The 18,434-nt window shown below is 35.0% G+C and overlaps 1 protein-coding gene across 5 annotated transcripts in view; it reads right to left on the bottom strand.

Annotated features, from left to right (window-relative positions):
- GMEB2 (glucocorticoid modulatory element binding protein 2) overlaps nucleotides 1–18,434 on the bottom strand; it is a 58,894-nt gene that overhangs the window by 17,311 nt on the left and 23,149 nt on the right. For 4 of the 5 annotated variants that reach the window (XR_011972298.1, XM_072633287.1, XM_072633290.1 and 1 more), the window contains 5 exons: nucleotides 16,789–16,892; nucleotides 12,035–12,192; nucleotides 7,107–7,178; nucleotides 1,686–1,823; nucleotides 944–1,066 (listed from right to left, as the gene is read on the bottom strand). Coding sequence is in view for 4 of the 5 variants with exons in the window: in XM_072633287.1 (XP_072489388.1) it covers nucleotides 944–1,066; nucleotides 1,686–1,823; nucleotides 7,107–7,178; nucleotides 12,035–12,192; nucleotides 16,789–16,892 (595 nt within the window). In the remaining variant the exon portion in view is untranslated. The remainder of the gene's footprint in view (nucleotides 1–943; nucleotides 1,067–1,685; nucleotides 1,824–7,106; nucleotides 7,179–12,034; nucleotides 12,193–16,788; nucleotides 16,893–18,434) is intronic. The other variant, XM_072633288.1, reaches the window with a different exon arrangement.

The raw sequence follows: 18,434 nt of genomic DNA, 5'->3' as shown, positions 1-18,434 counted from the left end.
AATTCCGGTCCCATATTACCAATTATATTTCCACTTGAATATTCCGTAGAAATCTCAAAAATGTAACCAAACCACCCTGACCAAGGACAGCACAGTAGAGTAGAAAGTTAGAGGATCTGGGTGACTTTGAACAAGTCACATAACTTCCCTGGGCCTCAGCTTCCTCATTTGTTAAAAAAAATATGTGGGTTGGACTATATGGTATCTCAAGTCTCTTTATACTCTAGAATTATAATCCTTAATTCCTTATGCTTATTGGATCCTCCAAATAGTCAAGTACAAAACCTCAAAGGGATCTTTGATTCTTCTCGTTCTCACCCCTCCTATCTAACCAACTGCCAAGTTTTACAACCTCTCTCTCATCCACCATCTCCCTGCACTCCCCCAATCACCAATCTATCTGGCCCTTATCACCTTTCACATAAACTGCAATAGTTTCCTACTCCTTTTTGACTCCAATCTCTCTCCTCTCCAACCTGACCACCCCCTCAGTTGCTAATATTCTCCTCCCTCCCTCAAATTACTTTGTATTTACTCTGTGCATACTTTCTATTTACTTATCTATTTACATGTTATTTCCCCCCTACCGAACATAAGTTGCTTGAGGACAAAAACTATTGTGTTTTTTTCTGTTTCACCAGTATGTAGGTGAACCATGGAAGTGCTTAATAACTGTTTGCTGAATTGAACTGAAATGAACATTTCATACTTATAGTTTAGTTGTTAAAATACAGTATGCATCAATATAGGTATGATAGCACATAATCCAAAAATAATAATGTGCAGTTCTGAATTTATACAATGTTCATTTGCTGCTAGTAATGGAGATAATCATTGTTTGACAGATTTCTTAACATGTGTTCTAAAAGAAAAACCATTCTCTTCTAAAGCATAATACTTGGCATAATTATGGCTGGCGTTTTTTGTATCCAATGGTACGTACCTGCCAAATCTCGAGTATACTGTTCTCGGGAGCGGTCCATCTGGCATTTGTGACTAGCCAGGACTTTCTTCACTAAATCCAACATTCCAAAGTTCTGTACAATGTTGTTGAGTAACACAGCATCTTTAAAAGAAAATGTAAGACAGAAATAATAATCTCTGAAAGAAAACGGAAAATTTCCCAAAGGAAGATAGTGAATTGTTGAGTTGTTTTCAGCAACACATACTAGAACCTAAACCCCAAACCAACTTTTTTAAGAAGTAAACTATCTTGGTATGTTCCTTAAGAAAACAACAAGCCAAGATACCAGAGTAAGAGTTAACTAATGGAAAAAGGTTATAAAAGGTAAACAAAACTTCTTCAAATCTTGAAGATACTTTACTATCAAAGGTGGAATTTTTCATCTAGGTCTTACTTTGTCACCTATATTTCTTTTAGGACTTTGATGCTATATAATACAGAAGACTTGACTTATAATAAATTAAATAAGGTACAACTTTCTTAACTGGCAGCAAGAATTCCTTAAACAGTTGGAAAAAATCTGGCTGACAGATTAAAAATCAGACTTTTTAGGACAGTCAGGCCCATGCTGTAGGATGGATATTAGCTATGATTCTCCCAAATTTGCCTCTACTGAGGCAGTTAGATAGAACTAGAAGAGGAAAGGTAATTACTAATCATCAAACAATATAAGGAGAAAATCTGTGGCTACTGTTAATAATGATAGCTATCAAATTATCACCTCGAAGCTGTAAGGGAGGATCTTGGACCCGCTGCTGCAATCCCTTCATCATCTCTACCAGCTCCTGGTGAAACTCTTGAATCACTTCTTCTAGTAGACCAGCATCCTTCAGCCCTCGCCAAAAGGCAAAAGTCTCATCTGTAGAAATAAAAAGAAAATAACCTCTGGTGTCAAGAATGAGGTTTCACTGCAATTAAAAACGTCTCTTTCTTCTCAGAATTCAATTCATCAAAGGTTAATTACATGCTTTCTACACACAAGGCACTATGGTAGAGTCTAGGGTTACCAAAACAAAAATGTAACAGTCCCTTCCCTTCTATTGGGAAGTATAACATAATGTAATTTGAGGAAGGAGAGACTACTTCCAACTAGGATGGGAAGGAAAGGTGTCACACCACTGTGATGGCACCTGAGCTAAGCCTTAAAAAAAATAAGTAGAATGGAATTTAATATGATCCTAGCATATAAAAAATGGGTCTTTCATTTTAGGATTTCAGAATCCCAGAGTAGAAAGAAAAATCCAATCTCCTCTAGTCCAATCCATAGCTGAACAAGAATCCCCTCTATAACATTACCAATGAACGATCATATAGCAATGGGAAGCCTACTACCTCCTAAGGTACCTCATTCCTCTTTTAGACAGAAGCAATTATTAGAAAACTTTTCCTCATATTAATCTATAAACTGCTTCTGTAACTTCCACTCATTGCTCCTAGCTCTGTCCTCTGGGGAACAGGAAAAATATTGACCTTTCCATATATTTAAATATAGCTATCACATTATCTTCTCCAGGATAAACAAACCCAATCCTTTCAAACAATAAACATATAGCATGGCCCTCTAAAATTCTGGATACCCTTCTCTAGACCACTTCTAACTGGTCAATGTATTTGCTAAAATGAAGTACCCAAAACTAAACCCAGTATTGTACATTGATCTGATCAGGGCAGAGTCACCTCCCATCTTCTAAATACTTAATGTCTATAATGCTGCCTAAGAAGAAATTAGTTTTTTTGGTTGCCATGTCATACTACTAACTTGTCCTAATTTTATAGATCACCAAAATACTCAAGTCATTTTCAAGGGTTATTGCCTAGCCAGGTCTTCCCCATCCTGTATTTCTGCTGATGATTTCTTAAACCCAAATACAGAGCTTTTTAATTCCTATTTCCTTTTCGTAGAAGATATCACAGGAAGACGAATGCACCCCCCCTATCATGGACTATAGTAATACCTAAAAGGTGACTAAGACTATCAGTAATTATTGACCCATAATGGCTATTTAATCATTTTTATAGAATCTTAAAAAGAAGAATCATCTACATATGCATCCATGTCACACATGATATTAAATGACAAGGGAACAGGGAGGCTTTCATAAGGGATTATTTGTAATAGACCATATCCTTTAACTGTTTCAAGTGATTCAAAGGTACAGAGAATATAAAATTCCTTTTTTTGCTTGTTGGTTACAAAAAAAAAACAAGTATTTGACTCAATAAAGCAAAACAGAACCTTAAGTGCTCTCCTTTAAGGAATAAGGAGTTTCTCATGTATATGCTTAGGTTATACAAGACTCCTTGACAAATACAACCACAGAAATAACTTTGTTCAATGGCCTTTTGACTATTAATATCTAGTAAGAAATATAACAAGAAAATGTGCCTGTCAAAGATGTGCACACTATCATTCATCTCTTGAAGAGAGAGAATTTCAGTGGTAGAGAGAATGCCCATAGATGATGAGTCTCCAGGTCTGACAGGCAATGCTTGGGACCTGATGCAGTCATCACATTACAGAGTTTCCTCAATGAAAAACTAAATGAACAGAAATGCCTGTTGTGTAGACCATGACACGCCTTTGGATAGCCAGTTTACTAAATTAGTACAACAATATAGACATTTGCAGAAGGTATAACAATGAGTCGGGTAGCAAAATGAACAAGAGAAAGAGAGTAGACTGGGTTAGTGCTGATAAACTACACAGTACTTTTAAATGATCCCAAGATGCAACAATCTCCAAAGAGTCAAAGGAGTGGGTGATTCAAAGAACTGAGGTAAGCACAAGCAGGCAATCCAAGCAAGTCAATCCAATTCAATATGTATTAGGCGCCTGCTATGTACCAGGCACTATGATTGGCACAGTAACATAAGGACAAAAATAAAACAATCCCTGCCCTCAAAGCTTACATTCTACTGTATTTTACATGCAAAGTATATAAAATACACACATACACACATACAAAGTATATATAAAGAAATACAAAATAATTTAAAGTTGAAGAGATTGGTAATAACTAAGAGGATCAGGAAAAAGCTTCTCATAGGAGGTGGCACCTGAGCAGTACATAAGTTTAAGAGTGCCCATACCTAATTTAAACAAAATACTTCTAAACTAAGAAAGGAATGGGAGAAGAGAAAAAGATAGAATTTCCTGCAATTTCTTGCCTACATGTACTAACTAGTATTGAAACAAAAATTGTTTTTTTTTGAAATTCGGTATGAATGAACAAAAGATACTAAACAGACTCCTTTAAAGGAAGATAAAGCAATACCAAGAAGATTTTCATTACTGTGATACAAAAAAGTAAAGGATCCCAAGGAGCATCTATGATTTCCAATGATGATATCCCTTTTACAACTGGAGTAAAATATCATTAGAAAAGATGAGTCAAATGTGTGTGAAAAGATGAATAGTCAGAGGGCTCTAACAATATTCACAAAATGTAAAGTTCTAGAGGACCCTCTGGCCCTTATCTGGACTCTGTGGGAAGGAAATCTTACTATGGAAGACCACAGTAAGAACTACCTAATGAGATAAAAGCAGGATGAATTGAGATTTGTACCAAACATGATGAAATCACAAATCTACTTAGATACTGAAGTATAAATTTCATACATTTAGTTCATAATTCTAGACCAAGGGTTCTTAACCTGGGGTCCATGGATAGATTTCAGGGGGCCTATGAACTTAAGGGAGGAAAATCGCATTTTTATTTCAATATAATTGATTTCCTTTGTAATCTTATGTATCTTATTTCATGCATTTAAGAACATTATTTTGAAGAATATCTAGTTTTCACCAGACTTCCAAAGGGGTCTATGACAAAAATATAGTTAAGAACTCCTGTTCTAGTCTGTCAATTTTTTTGAATCCTGATTCTGTCATCCAATTTAGTTATCTATTCTAATTTTGTGTCCTCTACAAACTTAATAACTGTTTTTATCTAGGTCACTGATAGAAATATTGAGCAATGCAATGGATCAATCCCTCAAAAACCAGTCAAGAATCTCTTCTCATGCTCTGCTACCACAAATTAAATAATTATAGAATTTCGCCCAGAATTAAAGCTAAGCTCATAGGCTTATAAATACTGATGCTCTTATTTTGAAAATCAAGACTTATCTATGCCTCTCTTCAGTCCAGCAGCCTCTCTTCCATTATCCATGATTTTTCAAAAAGCACTCAGACAACAGTTCAGAAGTCTCACCAACCAGTTCTTCAGTACTCTGGAATGTGATTTGTCTAAACCAAGTGACTTGAACACACTGAAGACAGCTAAATCCTCACTTATCCTCTCTCTCAAATGCCTGTCAACCATTTTTGCTGTATCCTTTTCAACAAAAAAACTGCTCTCTTTGATAGTGAGCACAGAAGCAAAGTCAGAAATAACTAGTTCTGCCTTTTCTCTTTCATGCTACTATAACCTCCTCTGTCCAGAATCTTGGTGGCTCCATCCTTTCTGTAAACTTTTGATCGCTCTCAGCAGTCACTGCCAGAACCAGCTCGTTCTAAGCATTCTTGTCACTCTTCTTGGAGGACTGTGTCATTCTTTTATGTTCATTCTGAAACCTGCCTTTGCTTCCATCTTTTATATTAAAAAAAAAAACCAACAACATAAGTTGATCAAGAAATTTCCTTTACCTCTGTATCTGTCACTTAAAAGAGTTTCACTATTTCTCCCTTGACAAAACTGTTTTCAGAACTGCATTTACTTAGTTTCTCATCCATGCTATGCCAGCCTTCCTGGAAGAATTTTAAGCAATATGGCCCTATCTATCCTGTCTCCTAATTCTTTGAAATCAATTCCTCCCAAACATAGGATGCACAGTGGATTGTGCCAAGCTTTCCCCCTCCTTTTTCACAAAGTTTAAGGATGCTGTGGTCACTTCTTCCAAAGATTTCTGTGGTTTCTATCTCAGCTACCAGTTCCTCTTTGTTGATCAGAATCAAGTCCAGGAGTTCCTATGGTCACTTTATTTACGTTTTGAAGAATTAAATGATAAAGCAAGTCAAAAATGTATCAACTGCTCTTCTTTTGGTAAAGAGCATCACCAGATATCCAGATGGCTTTTGTGTCAAACTTGTGATATGTTTCCTGAAATTTTCATCTATTTCAAACTTCTGGTTAGTGGTCTTTACTATACTTATGCCACAATTTTTCAATAATCTTTATTGACTGTCACTGAAATATGCTTCACCATGCTTTTCCCCTCTATTTCATATGCTTTCTTTGTTCTTAATACACAATGCTTACTAATTCATTTGTTTTGAATAAAACTAAACCCTTCTATCCTCAAATTCCAATCATGAGTAGCAGCCCACCAAGTTTCAATAATACCCAGGAGGTAGTAATTAACTTCCCCACATTAATAACTTTTGTTCACCTTGTTTATTACTCATATTTTGCATATGTATGTAGAATATGAGGTTGCATGTTTCCCTCTTCTTGAATATCATCTGCTTTGAATTACTAGTCCTCTTGAGTCAGAATCTTCTTCCTACATATATATATATTACTTGTTATATTCTGTAGTATCTAGTTTAGTGGATATATACGAGCATTTTTTCTCCTGCACTCTCCATTTTCAGTTTATAGCCTTTTTGATCAGATTTACATGTTTCGAGGCAATGAAATTTTTTTTTACTAGCTTCTGTTGGTTGTTCTCCATTCCAGACCAAACTATTTATATATTTTTTTATTTTAAGCTATATAAAATGTTTTTGACACTATTGTCTTAGACAGCTATTCTCCTTTGCTTAACAAATGACAGTTTCCAAACCTTGCCTTATCATGTCCTCAAGTGTTAACATAAAATATAGTTCCTATACCCTAACAGCTTACCATACATATAATTTTCACAATGTTATATATATATATATATATATATATATATATATGTATATGTATATATATGTATATATGTATATATACATACGTATATATACGTATATACATATATAACACACACACACACATATATATGTATATATGTATCATCTTCCCTTCAGGTTCCCTTACTTGGACATCTCCTTTTCCATTTCCTCAAAGTTCTAATAAGAGTTTCCAATTGTATGATTAATGACAAACAAATGGTCAACAATCACTACCCTTTGTCTTGTGGTTTTCATGCATTATACCTCCAATGGTGGTAGTCCAGTCACCAGTGTCCTCACAAGTTTCTATGGTGATTGTAGCAGGAGACCCATTCACTGCAACCAAAACAAAAACAAAAAACAAGAACAAAAACCAAACCCACAATCATTTATACAGATTTTGTTTTTCAAAATAGTAGGCAACTTTTCTTTATTAATTTTGGTTTATTTTCTTTCCGTTATCTGTTATATTACTGCTCTCTTTAATTTCCACTTCCAAGATAATGCTATACACACACATCTCAGTACTTGAATATTTACTGGCCTCATATTAAGTCCCTACTTTTATTTTCTCCGTTATCTACTCTATAGTTTATAAGATCTTTTCCATAAATATCAATAACATGATAGAATGTAGGTATTTTTCCATTTGAATGCTTTCTATTTAGAACTGCGGAGGCTCATCCAAAGAGTAATCCTTCTTATCATACAGGACTATTAATAGCTATTTTTAAGTTTCACTGATATTTTGTTTTGCAGTACCTTGCATATTTCTATACTTCTACATTTAAAAATTGAGGACTTCTTATGTTGCTAGGAGAAATATCAGGAGTTAATTTGTCAATCTTACATCTAAGAAGAGAAGCACAGTATAGTGAAAACACTGGACTGGAAATCAAGAGACCTAGATTCTAGTCCCAAATCTGTTACAAAATATCTGTGTAATCTTAGGCAAGTCAACTAATGTCTCTGGCCAAAGGTTTCTCATCTGTAAAGTAAGGCAATTGCATTAGAATAGATCTAATTCAATTTATATCTGTTAAGGCCAATGTGCAAGGCATTATGTTAAGCAATGAGAATAAAAATAAAATAAAAAATAAAAGAGCCTCAACTAGATGACCTAAAAGGCCTCTTCTGGGTCTAAATTTCTATGATTCAATGTAATCAACATACAAAATATAGTAATCCAAGTACCACTTCAGTTTATACTAGAGGACTTTAATATAAACAGTGATGTTCCATCAAACGCTCTAGACTTGATTCATCACAATTTCTTCAAATCCCATGACCTAGAATAGCTATTCTAAATCTTTTTCTCTCTCTTCAAGCTTCCCACATAGTTCCCCCCTCCCTACTCCCTTCCAACAAAAAATCCTAACTCATACTTTTTGGAAAATTTAGAGTTCTTTTGCTTGGAACTTCCTCTTCTCCTCTACTCTTCATTTCAAGACCCCCTTTCTTCCTCTATTTCTACCCTAGGTTCTATCTCCTCCAGCAGGTTGCACACTGCCCTACCCTATCCCCAACTCACCATCACATTAATTCTTCCCCCTCCATCTTCCCTCCCAGTTCCTTCTCTTATGGCTAAAATTATGTTCAGCTTTCCCCTATTCTGGAAAATCCTTCACTTAATGCTCCCATTCCTTCAAGTCATCATCTGAGTTATCATTGCTTAAATCACAGCCATAGTCCTCTACTTTCTCTTCTCTCAGTCACTGCTCAGCCCCTCACAATCTGACTTCCAGTTATATAGCTCCCCTGAAACTTCACTCTCCAGAGTTACCAATAATCTCTTCATGACCAGATCCCCTGGTGTTTTTGAATCTTCCTCCTACTTGACCTCTAGGAAGCATGTGACACTGCTGCCCACCTTCCCTTCATTAATTCTCTCTCCACTTCTCTCTTGGTTTTCTTCATACTTGTATGGCTGCTCCTTCTTAGTCTCTTTTGCTTGAGCATCATCAACAGCATTCCTGATAACTATGGGGACCTTATTCTGAACCCTCATCTTTTTTCTACACCCTTTCTGTTGGCAGTCTTATCAGTTCTCACAGGTTCATTTATCATTTCTATGCAGATAACTCCAAGATACACACATACATCCAGCCCTAGCTTCTCTCTCTCCTGGGCTCTAGTTTCAAATTGTTAATGGTCAACTGGACACTTCCAACTGAATGTCTTGTAGGTACCTCAAGTTCAACATATTTAAAACAGAATTCATTATTTTCTCCTAAAACCTTTCTCTTCTAAACTTCCTGATTTTAACGGAAGAGTACCACTATCCTTCCTATTCACCTTGATTCACAGCTTAAACTCTCCATGTTCTTCCACAACTTATATCCAATAAGTTGCCAAGGACAATGTAGCCTCCACAATAGCTGATCTATCTATCTCCTTCTTATTCACATGGTCACTATCCTAGTTCAGGCCCTTAACTGTTTTTTCTCTCCCAAAACTACTTTTTATTTACTTTGTATGTATTTTGCATTTATTTGTTATGTATACATGTTGTTTCCACCAACTGCATTCAAGACTCTTGAGGGCAAGGACTATTTTGGTCTTTGTATGCCCAAAGCCTGGCATAGTACAAGGCCCAGAGTAAGAACCAATTAATGTTCATTGAATGACTAAAAACTAGGGAGACAATATGATACAATGGAAAGGGCACTGAACTTAAAAGTTATAGGTCCTGAGTTCAATCCCAGCTCTTCCAATTACTATCTGTGTCTTGGATGTTGGACAAGATACTTAGCCTCTTTAGTCCTCATTTTACCTACCTGTAAAATGAACGAGTTAGACAAGAAGACCTCTAAGGTCTCTTTTATATCTTGATTTATAATCCTATGAAGGGAAGGTCTTGAAAAGGCACTTTATTAAATTATTTGACTATATCTCAATTTGGCCATCCTGTGTTTCCTCTAGAATTTCAATCAAATCTACCATTTACATGTAATATTTTTTTAAAATTGCACATACTCTAGCCTTAAGTATATAAAGTAATTTATTTTTTTAAAAAACTATAAAGATTAGGTAGGTTAATTTTTTTCTTTGGGCAAGACTGACAAATTTTTATGAGTATTTTCCATGCTTACACTGATAATACATTATTTAGCAGAGAATATGAATAACAAAGAATGATGGGTTAATATTCTCTAATAAGCACATATTCTTACTTGTCAACAACTTGATTTATTTTCAGCCTGGACTAATTTTTAATTTCTTTCAGATACTAGATCTATGAACTGATGATAATTCTAAATCAGTATAAAGTATTATTATAATTATTACAACATTAAATGTTATAAGAATCTATTTTGAACAGAAAAATTTCCAAGCCCTTAATGAGCTGCATTACAAACTTTTCTTCTTTTGTACTTATTGGGTAGAACCGAAACAGGCCTTATAAGATCCCTTAGTTATTTCAAAGGTAATTTATATTAATGTCACTAATATATACTTGGTTATACTTTAATATTTGGTTAGCTTGCACTGACTGGGGAAAGTCAAAAACCTAAGAGCTGTTTTAGTACAATATGAAGAAGATTCATGTCAGTTGCAGCAAATATAGAATAGGCATTTGTGATATTAGTGCAAAGAGAGCATTTTTCTAGTAATCAGAAAACAACTAATTATCTGGGTGACTGTGGTTAAGTCATTTTAAATCCTCCTGGTTTCAGTTTCTTCTTCCGTAAAATTAGAATTATAAAATTATTCCCAACATCCTTTACATGATAAAAAAAATTCTATCTCTAATTATATGCCTCAATAATGATAAACCATTTGTAGGCATTAGGGTTTTTTTTTCCAGAAATTGGGATAAATTCTGAAGATCCAAGCATAGTCACAATCACATGATCAAAAGCAATGACATGTGAGACTAGAAAAAAATCTTTGTAACAAGTTTCTCTAACAAGGGACTCATTTTCAAGCTCTATATGGAACCTTTTCAAATTTATAAGACTAATAGCCATTTCCCAATCGATAAATAGTCAAAGGATATGCATAAGCAGTCTTCTAAGGAAAAAATCCAGGCTATTAGTAGTCATATGCTCCAAAATCACTACTAATTACAGAAATACAAACTAAAGTAACTGAAGTTATCCATCTAAAAACCAGTATATTGACAAAGATGACAAAAAGGAAGAATAATTTGTAAGACTTGAGGAAAAGATGTGCAGCTTTGGCACATAAAGCTAAATAACCTTTACATAGTTCTAACCTACAACTTCATTAGCAACAAGCTTTAATTAGTACTTAGGTACTGAAAGTCCATCCTTCCCTCATAACATGCAAAAGAAGCATCAATGACTATATATCTAACTGCCTGAAGCTTCTAGGTCTTACCAGGTTTCTTGGGCATGACTTTTAAATATTATGCTTAAGAAGGATCATACAAACCTTTAAAGTTAGTGTCAGATAAAATGGACCAACACTCCCAAAATTCTTTCCTAAGTACTAAAAGGCATAAATGTGCTATAACTGAAGGACTATTAAGAAAAGAACCACTGCTTTACGACTAGTCCAAAAAAAAAAAAAGTTCTTTCAAATGAAGTTCTTCAGTAATAGCTGGGAAAAATGTAAATAAAAGAGTTGGAAATTCAAGTCTGCCCATTGAAATATTATTAGTTAAATTTAGGATTTAATTATGGCTTTCAAAAAATCCCATAAGATGGAATTCTAGGGATTACTTAATTCCATCAGATGAAAATGATAAGTAATTCAATTAAGGCAAACTTCAGTGAAAAAACTTAAATGATTTATTAGTCATTTGTTCATTTCGTAAGCTGGTAGAAAACGGGCCTCAAAATCCTATATGAGGTAGTAAAGTGACTATATAATATTTTCACTAAAAAACAGAGATAAATAGAAAGAGGCCAACACAGTGAGGCAAGGAGGAATTTTTGCAATGCTAGGGAGTCAGTTCACTTATTCATTTCTCCTTTTGCAAGCAGAAACCACTGAAAAGGGGAGTTTATCACAACCAGACCTCATTAACTTGAACTATCTAAATTAGCTTATGTGATTATTCTGTTATACCTAACAGAACAGTAAATTTAGAAAAGGAAGCAACAGAAATATAAAGCAAAATGTAACATAAAGCAAGACAAACAAGCCTGTACCTAGGATAGAGTCACAAAGTATAAGGCCATATTTATATGGCTCAGTCAGTGTTGGGCACAAAGAAAACATACCATCTGCAGAAGCAGGGGTGATAGGGATGTATTCTGTTGATGTCTGACTACTTAAAGCCACTCTGGCACCAGACAAGTCGATTTTAGTGCTGCGGCAGGTGTTGGAACAGACCTTGTCATGTTGATAAAAGTCCAGCTCTCCAGAATCCATAATCTTCCTGTGGCAAAGGATTATGTATAACAGTATAATCACAAGCTGATCACAAATCAGTGAAGGAACATCAAAGTCAAAATTTACAATTGTCCCAACTCAAAAATGAACTATTTATCTTTCCATCTAATCACCTTTTATTCTTCTGTAACTTGGAACAAGTAGGAAAGGAACAATTTATACTCAGGCAAAAGAAACTTCTGCAATGATTTTATGGCATTTGAGAATATGTTAAGACTCCTGCTAAGCAGCTCCTGCAAGTTTTGGGCTCTTCATGCTAAAAGATCACAGAATCACAGATTTAGATCTGAAAGGAACCTTACTTCGGTAATCTAGTTCAACTCCCTCATTTTACAGAAGAAGAAACTGAGACCCACAAAAGTTAAATGATTTACCTATGATTAGAAAGGTATAAGTGTCAGAGGCAGAATTAGAAGCCAGGTCCTCTGACTCCAAACACAGCACTCTTTCCACTAAACCAAAAAGCCAAACAGAAAAGTCACAGTAGCTATAGCAGTTAGCAGTAGCCTTCAACTTACTGAAAGGTTTTGCTAATTTAGTAAGGGATATTTACATTATTATCAAAGATCTCTTAAATTCCAAAAAACAAAGAAAAATGTTATGTAGTGGAAAGAGCACTGGGCTGGGAATCAGGAGACTTGGATTCTAGTCCTGGCTTTGCCATTTATTTGTTCCCTAAGCTTTGCTGGGTTTCAATTTCCTTGTTTACAGAAGAGTAGGAGAGAAAGGAAGCTTTTTCTAAGATTTCCCCCTCGAGCTCTAAATCCTATGACTGTGATTCTTCAGAAATATATTAGTGAAATTGCATAAATTATGAACTTGACGAAGATTCCTCTTATCATTTATTCTTTCCTGAATGGGAAAAGTAAAAAAGCCAATGGAAAACAAGTAATAGAGTAGAAAAGACAGAAGAAGGAAGTAGTTGATGAAGGCTCCTCTCCAAACTACAAACACTGAACAAGTCCTTCCAAAGCAACTGGAGCTAAAGATTATTTTGCTTTACAATCAAAAGGTAAGGATGCCTTTTCCTATGGTTTTGCTTGAAAATCCAAATGCCTCAATACACTTTTGTAAAGTGAATGAAGACAGAAAAATAATGATGTTTGGTTCATAATGGACTATTATCTAATTCTTGATTTAGCAAAAATGACTCATAGATAGAGCTAAGAATTAATCTGAAGAATGCTTGTAGAAACCAGAAGAAAAAGAATAGCACTTAAGAACTCTGGTTATTTGTGCAAATCCCAAAGTATATGTAGAGAAAACTATTGTCTAACAAAAAGAACTATTAGAGGGTCCCCTCTCCATAAGCTTACTAACTAAATAATTTCCAGGCCATTATCCCATGTCATTCTAGAAACAAAATTCAAACAGAAAAAAAGAGGGGAGAAGGAAATGGGTAACAAAGTCTTAAGATATTAGAATATAAGAGCTCGTATAATTTATGCTCTCTAATTAAAACCTAAGAAGTAAATGTCAGAAAGCCTAGTGCAAATAAGCCTCCTGCCTTGGGTTCTAGGGGAACAGAGCCAATGTAATAGGTTGTTTTCATCTCTAGCTTCCCTGATACTCATTATTGCTAGGCAGATACTATCAGCTACATTTTTAAAAGTTACTATATGAATGAGAATTCTCCATTTCCTCCTTCCTATAGCATTACTGCTTAAGCAGAGGTTCTTCAAAAGAAAGTTTCCATCTCTTTTCCCTATACCTCTGATAACAGGCCATATTCTACAAAATCAGCAGCTGACTTATACTTCCCTCTGCCTAATGAGATAAATGGAACTTAAAAGATAATATCAGAAAAACCAGTTTGAAAAAAATAAGAAGTGTTATACAAATATATGTTGTTACTGATTTGTGCTCAAAAGGAAGAAAAAACCAAGTTACACTGGAAAGGGAAAAGTAAGATATAAAGTTCATGAGAGGGTGGGGCTTAGTTTTAAAGCTTGTTTATTTGTAAATCTGTGTCTAAATATTTTAAAATCTGTTTGCCAATGTCTGGCACAGAAGGATTGATCATTTTGCTGCAGAGATTCTGCCAAAAGGATCCATTTTTTCAACCAAAAGTTTATTCTGCTGGAGCAATGGCTTCTTCCTCAGAAAGCCAGTTTTGGTAAACAAGAGAATGAGAATGGGGCATTAAAGGTGATATGATCTTCTGTGCATTAGGCCAAATTTGAAAAGAAGTTATCATTGTTAAAACAGTCAGACAAAGATTTTGGTTAAAAATTAATTGGACTGGAAAGAACATTCAATTTTACCTAACAATAAACTTTTCTAGAGGTATCAGCTGAAAGATGTTAAGTTCATACATTCAGCCTGAGAGTGTCCCATTCCTTTTTCAAGATAATCAAGGACAGTATGCTAAGCATTCTAGGATTGACTGTGCAATCAGAGAACTCTAGGTACTTGGTCAGACTGCAAATTATCCAAGGAAGAATGTGAAAAGGGTTCATCCCAGAATCCAGACCAGCAATTCTAAAAGTATGGTCCAGGAACCCTGGAGATCATTAAGATCCTTTCAAAGGACCGCAAGGTCAAAACTCTTTTCATAATAATATTAAATTTTAATTTCTAATATGGTAAATATCAATAGATAAAAAACCCATGTAAATAAAAGCTCTTTCAGGGATTCTCAAAAATTTTCTAAGAGCATAAAGAAGTCCTGAGACCAAAAGGGTTGAGAACCAATAAATAGTCTAGACAGACACAATTATACTCAGAAGGCAAGAGGAAAATATATCCAAGAGACCTCAAAATGAAATAAGATCCTGGGAGCTGCCACTAGGCAGAGAGGACAACTTGAAATTATATCTGTAAACTGGGAAATACCAAAAAAGACCTTAAGTAATATATGAATAGCAACATTATACATGTCTGAAAATTTCAATAAATATACTTCTAAAACTGATAATAATAAACATTTGTAGTTGACAAATCCCCATATAACCCCAGAACCATTTTAGAACCTGTTAGAGATTCTGCAGTGTAAAGCACTTTACAAACATTAAAATACTACCTCATCAATGTGAGTTACTGTTTTTAAGCAAAAGAAACATTAAGAGGGAGACTAAACTGAGTCAACCTTTCAGCTAACTAAAAGTCGTTCAAAAGGATGAGCTTAGTCAAAATGAAAAGGGAGGAAGGGGGAGAAGAGGGGAGGCAAGGAAGGAAGGAAGGAGGAAGTGGAGAGAGAAAGAGAGAGAAAAGAGGAAAAAGAAAGAGAAGTAAGAGAAGAGGGAGAGGACAGAGGGTAGAGAGAGAAGAAGGAAGAAAGAGAAGTTTTTGAGAGCAATATGATAAACACTTCAAGCAAGAGCTTCATGGAAGAACTGTTGATTAGAAAAAGCTTCATTTACACTCCCTGTAGGAAGACAATATGGAAAACAAGAGCCTAAGAGCTTTGCCATTAACTCTGGAATGAGCCATTAGAAAAAGGAAACATGTAGAAAAGAGTCACAAATGCCTGACTGATGAATTAGAAGCCAGAAATTAATCTTAAGGGGAGGGAATAAACATTAATATAGCACCCACCACACACCAGACACTATGCTAAGCACTTTTTTTTTTTTTTAACAAATATTATTTCACTTGATCCTCACAACAACTCTGGGAGGTAGGTGCCATTATCATTCCCACTGAAACTGAGGCAGATGGAAGTTAAGTGACTTGCTCAGGATCACACACCCAGTAAGTGTCTGAGGCCACATCTGAACTCAGTTCTTCCTCACTGCAGACCCCGTGTGTTCTATCCACTGAGCCATCTAGCTGTCTTAAAGAGGTAGTTAGCTGAAAAGGTGGAACTGGAAAGTCAGGTGAAATAAAAATTTTTATCAAGTTGGTTTCAATTTCTTGTCATTGCTATGACAGATTTAATGGGAGTAGCTAGATTAATTGTACAGAAAAGTAGGAAAAATTTGGCAAATGAGATATATTGGCTTCCTAAACAGAATAGAGAAAGGAAAATTAAAAAGCTTATAAATGGGTTCTCTAAAATTCTAAAGCAAAGATTTCTCTTCTTCATCTTCTCTCTGTCCTTGTCTAACTGGGGACTTAGCTTCACTTATTATCTCTAATTATCCACATCTTAAATGATCTTCCCTCCTCCTAACTAGTCACCTGTCCTTACATCAACTGCAGAATTATTGGACAAGTAGCCTCATGCCAAAAACCAAGGCCAATTCCAGAATAGTTGAAGATTTTATCTGAATTACTAACTTTTAACATTCTGAGCAGGAAAAATTACCCACTACTAAAATTCGGCTTGTTTGGCTTTTTTTAAATGGGGAGAGGATTCCTGGTTCCTGTCACCAACAGACTTATGAATATTGATAGTTTACCATTAAAGGGCTTAGCCAGATGCAAATGAGCAAATATAGGAGGGAAGCTCTGGTCCTGACAACTGGGCTGCTTATTTTGGGTATTTCTGACGATAATCATAATGACAAATGTGGATAATTAAAGAAGCAATGACTCATTGGCTCAGCTTCTGGATCAGAACCTGTTTCTCAGCCTGAGATCCTACCCAACAGAGGGAGACTATATTGTCATCCAGGTACTTGCTACCAAATAGGCTGACCTGAGCATGATCCCATTCATGCGGATTGCTCTTTTCCAGTCCTTCAGAGTTGACTTGCCAGCCAAGTGGACAAACTCCTTAGGGCTGATCACATGCTCATCATACTGAAGAAGAAAGAAAAACAAAATAATCAGTAGTCAAGTGTAAAATTCTGACTAGATCATTATTAGAAATTTATTGATTCATTACATTTACCAGTTAATATGCACTTCTTATTGCAAAGTACAATGCTAGATACTGAAAAAGATACAAAGAAAATTAAGAAATAATCCTTGCCCTCATGGAGCTTACAATCTGTGTGTGACACAACTTTGAAAGTTATTCAATAAATATAAAGTTACCATAGCATAGAATAAAATATAACAAGAGGGTAAGATTGGGTACAAATATGCAAGAATGTAGGAAATTTAGGATCATTTTCTATATCAGCAATCTTCTTGTAATAAATTATGTTCACTGCATAGAATGTTAGAAGTTATTAGATCAGGCAAAATCTTTGGTTTTATCAGGATCTGGCAAGATTTTAGGGATAAACCTGATTGTTCAAAAAGTCTGAAGCTGATGAAAACAAATGACTGGCTAAGAGGAAGGGAGCTAAGAGTCAGTAGAAGATTTCCATAGAAATGAAAGGTAACAGAGGCCAGAGATAGCATTTTACCTTGGGAGTTAGGAAGAACTAGGTTCAAATTTTGCCTCTCCGATTTAACTAGTTGATTAATCATAAGCAAGTCATTTAACCTCTCTGAGCCTCAGGCAACTATTATATATGGAATGGAAACTGCCTCCATGGAGGAAGTTCCCATACCAACAAAATCATAGGTTTTTAACTATGGAAATCAGGGGGAGATTTCCTAGAAACATTGACAATTGAGCAGGATCTTAAACAATGAAGATCATTTCAAAAGGGAGAAATGGTGGCAGAGGTATTCCAGGCAGAAGAAAATATTGGCTATAAATAAGAGATTTCATGTAGTCTAGTTTGGATGAAGCATAATGTATACAGAAGTGAGTTGTGTAAGATAAAATTAGAAAGGTCACATCACTTTCTTCAGTGAAAAGAATAAACTACTATAGATATACTGTAACCCATTTCATTTCTACATGTCCTTCTAATCTATAAATGCCTTCAGAATAATTTGGCTTAGCTGGACTTCATACCCAGCTTTCTGGGGACTTGTTTTCCTTCTATCGCTTTTCACTGTTGTATAGCATTGCTCAAAATGTTCCATCCTTCTCCTCAATGTTTTACAATTGAGCTTGTATTCTAAACTGTTGTTACCTTGGCTACCATGTCTCTCCACGTGGCAAGGAAATTGTTTGCTGGCTAAGGAAGTTTCTAGATTCTTTGGCCTTCTAGTTAAAGTTTAAGAAAAGGCAATAATTACAACTAAAGTCTTTATTTTTGCCTACTTACCTTTTTCAAAGTCAACATCTCATTTAAATGAGTCATAACAGCAGTTTCTTATCTTTATTTTTACTTATAATATTTTTGCCTTTTAAACCAATCAATATATAGATGTCTGATTCTGAAATGTGTCTGTTAAAATATAACTAGCTTAATTTTTTGTGATGTCAGAAAGAAATTATCTGCAATATAACCTTCTGAATAATATATAAGCTTTTGACTCCATTTCTTATCCTGAATC

The sequence above is a fragment of the Notamacropus eugenii genome, chromosome 1 (assembly GCF_028372415.1).
Source record: "Notamacropus eugenii isolate mMacEug1 chromosome 1, mMacEug1.pri_v2, whole genome shotgun sequence".
In the NCBI taxonomy this organism is placed as follows: Eukaryota; Metazoa; Chordata; class Mammalia; order Diprotodontia; family Macropodidae; genus Notamacropus; species Notamacropus eugenii.
This window is presented reverse-complemented; position numbering and strand designations above follow the sequence as displayed.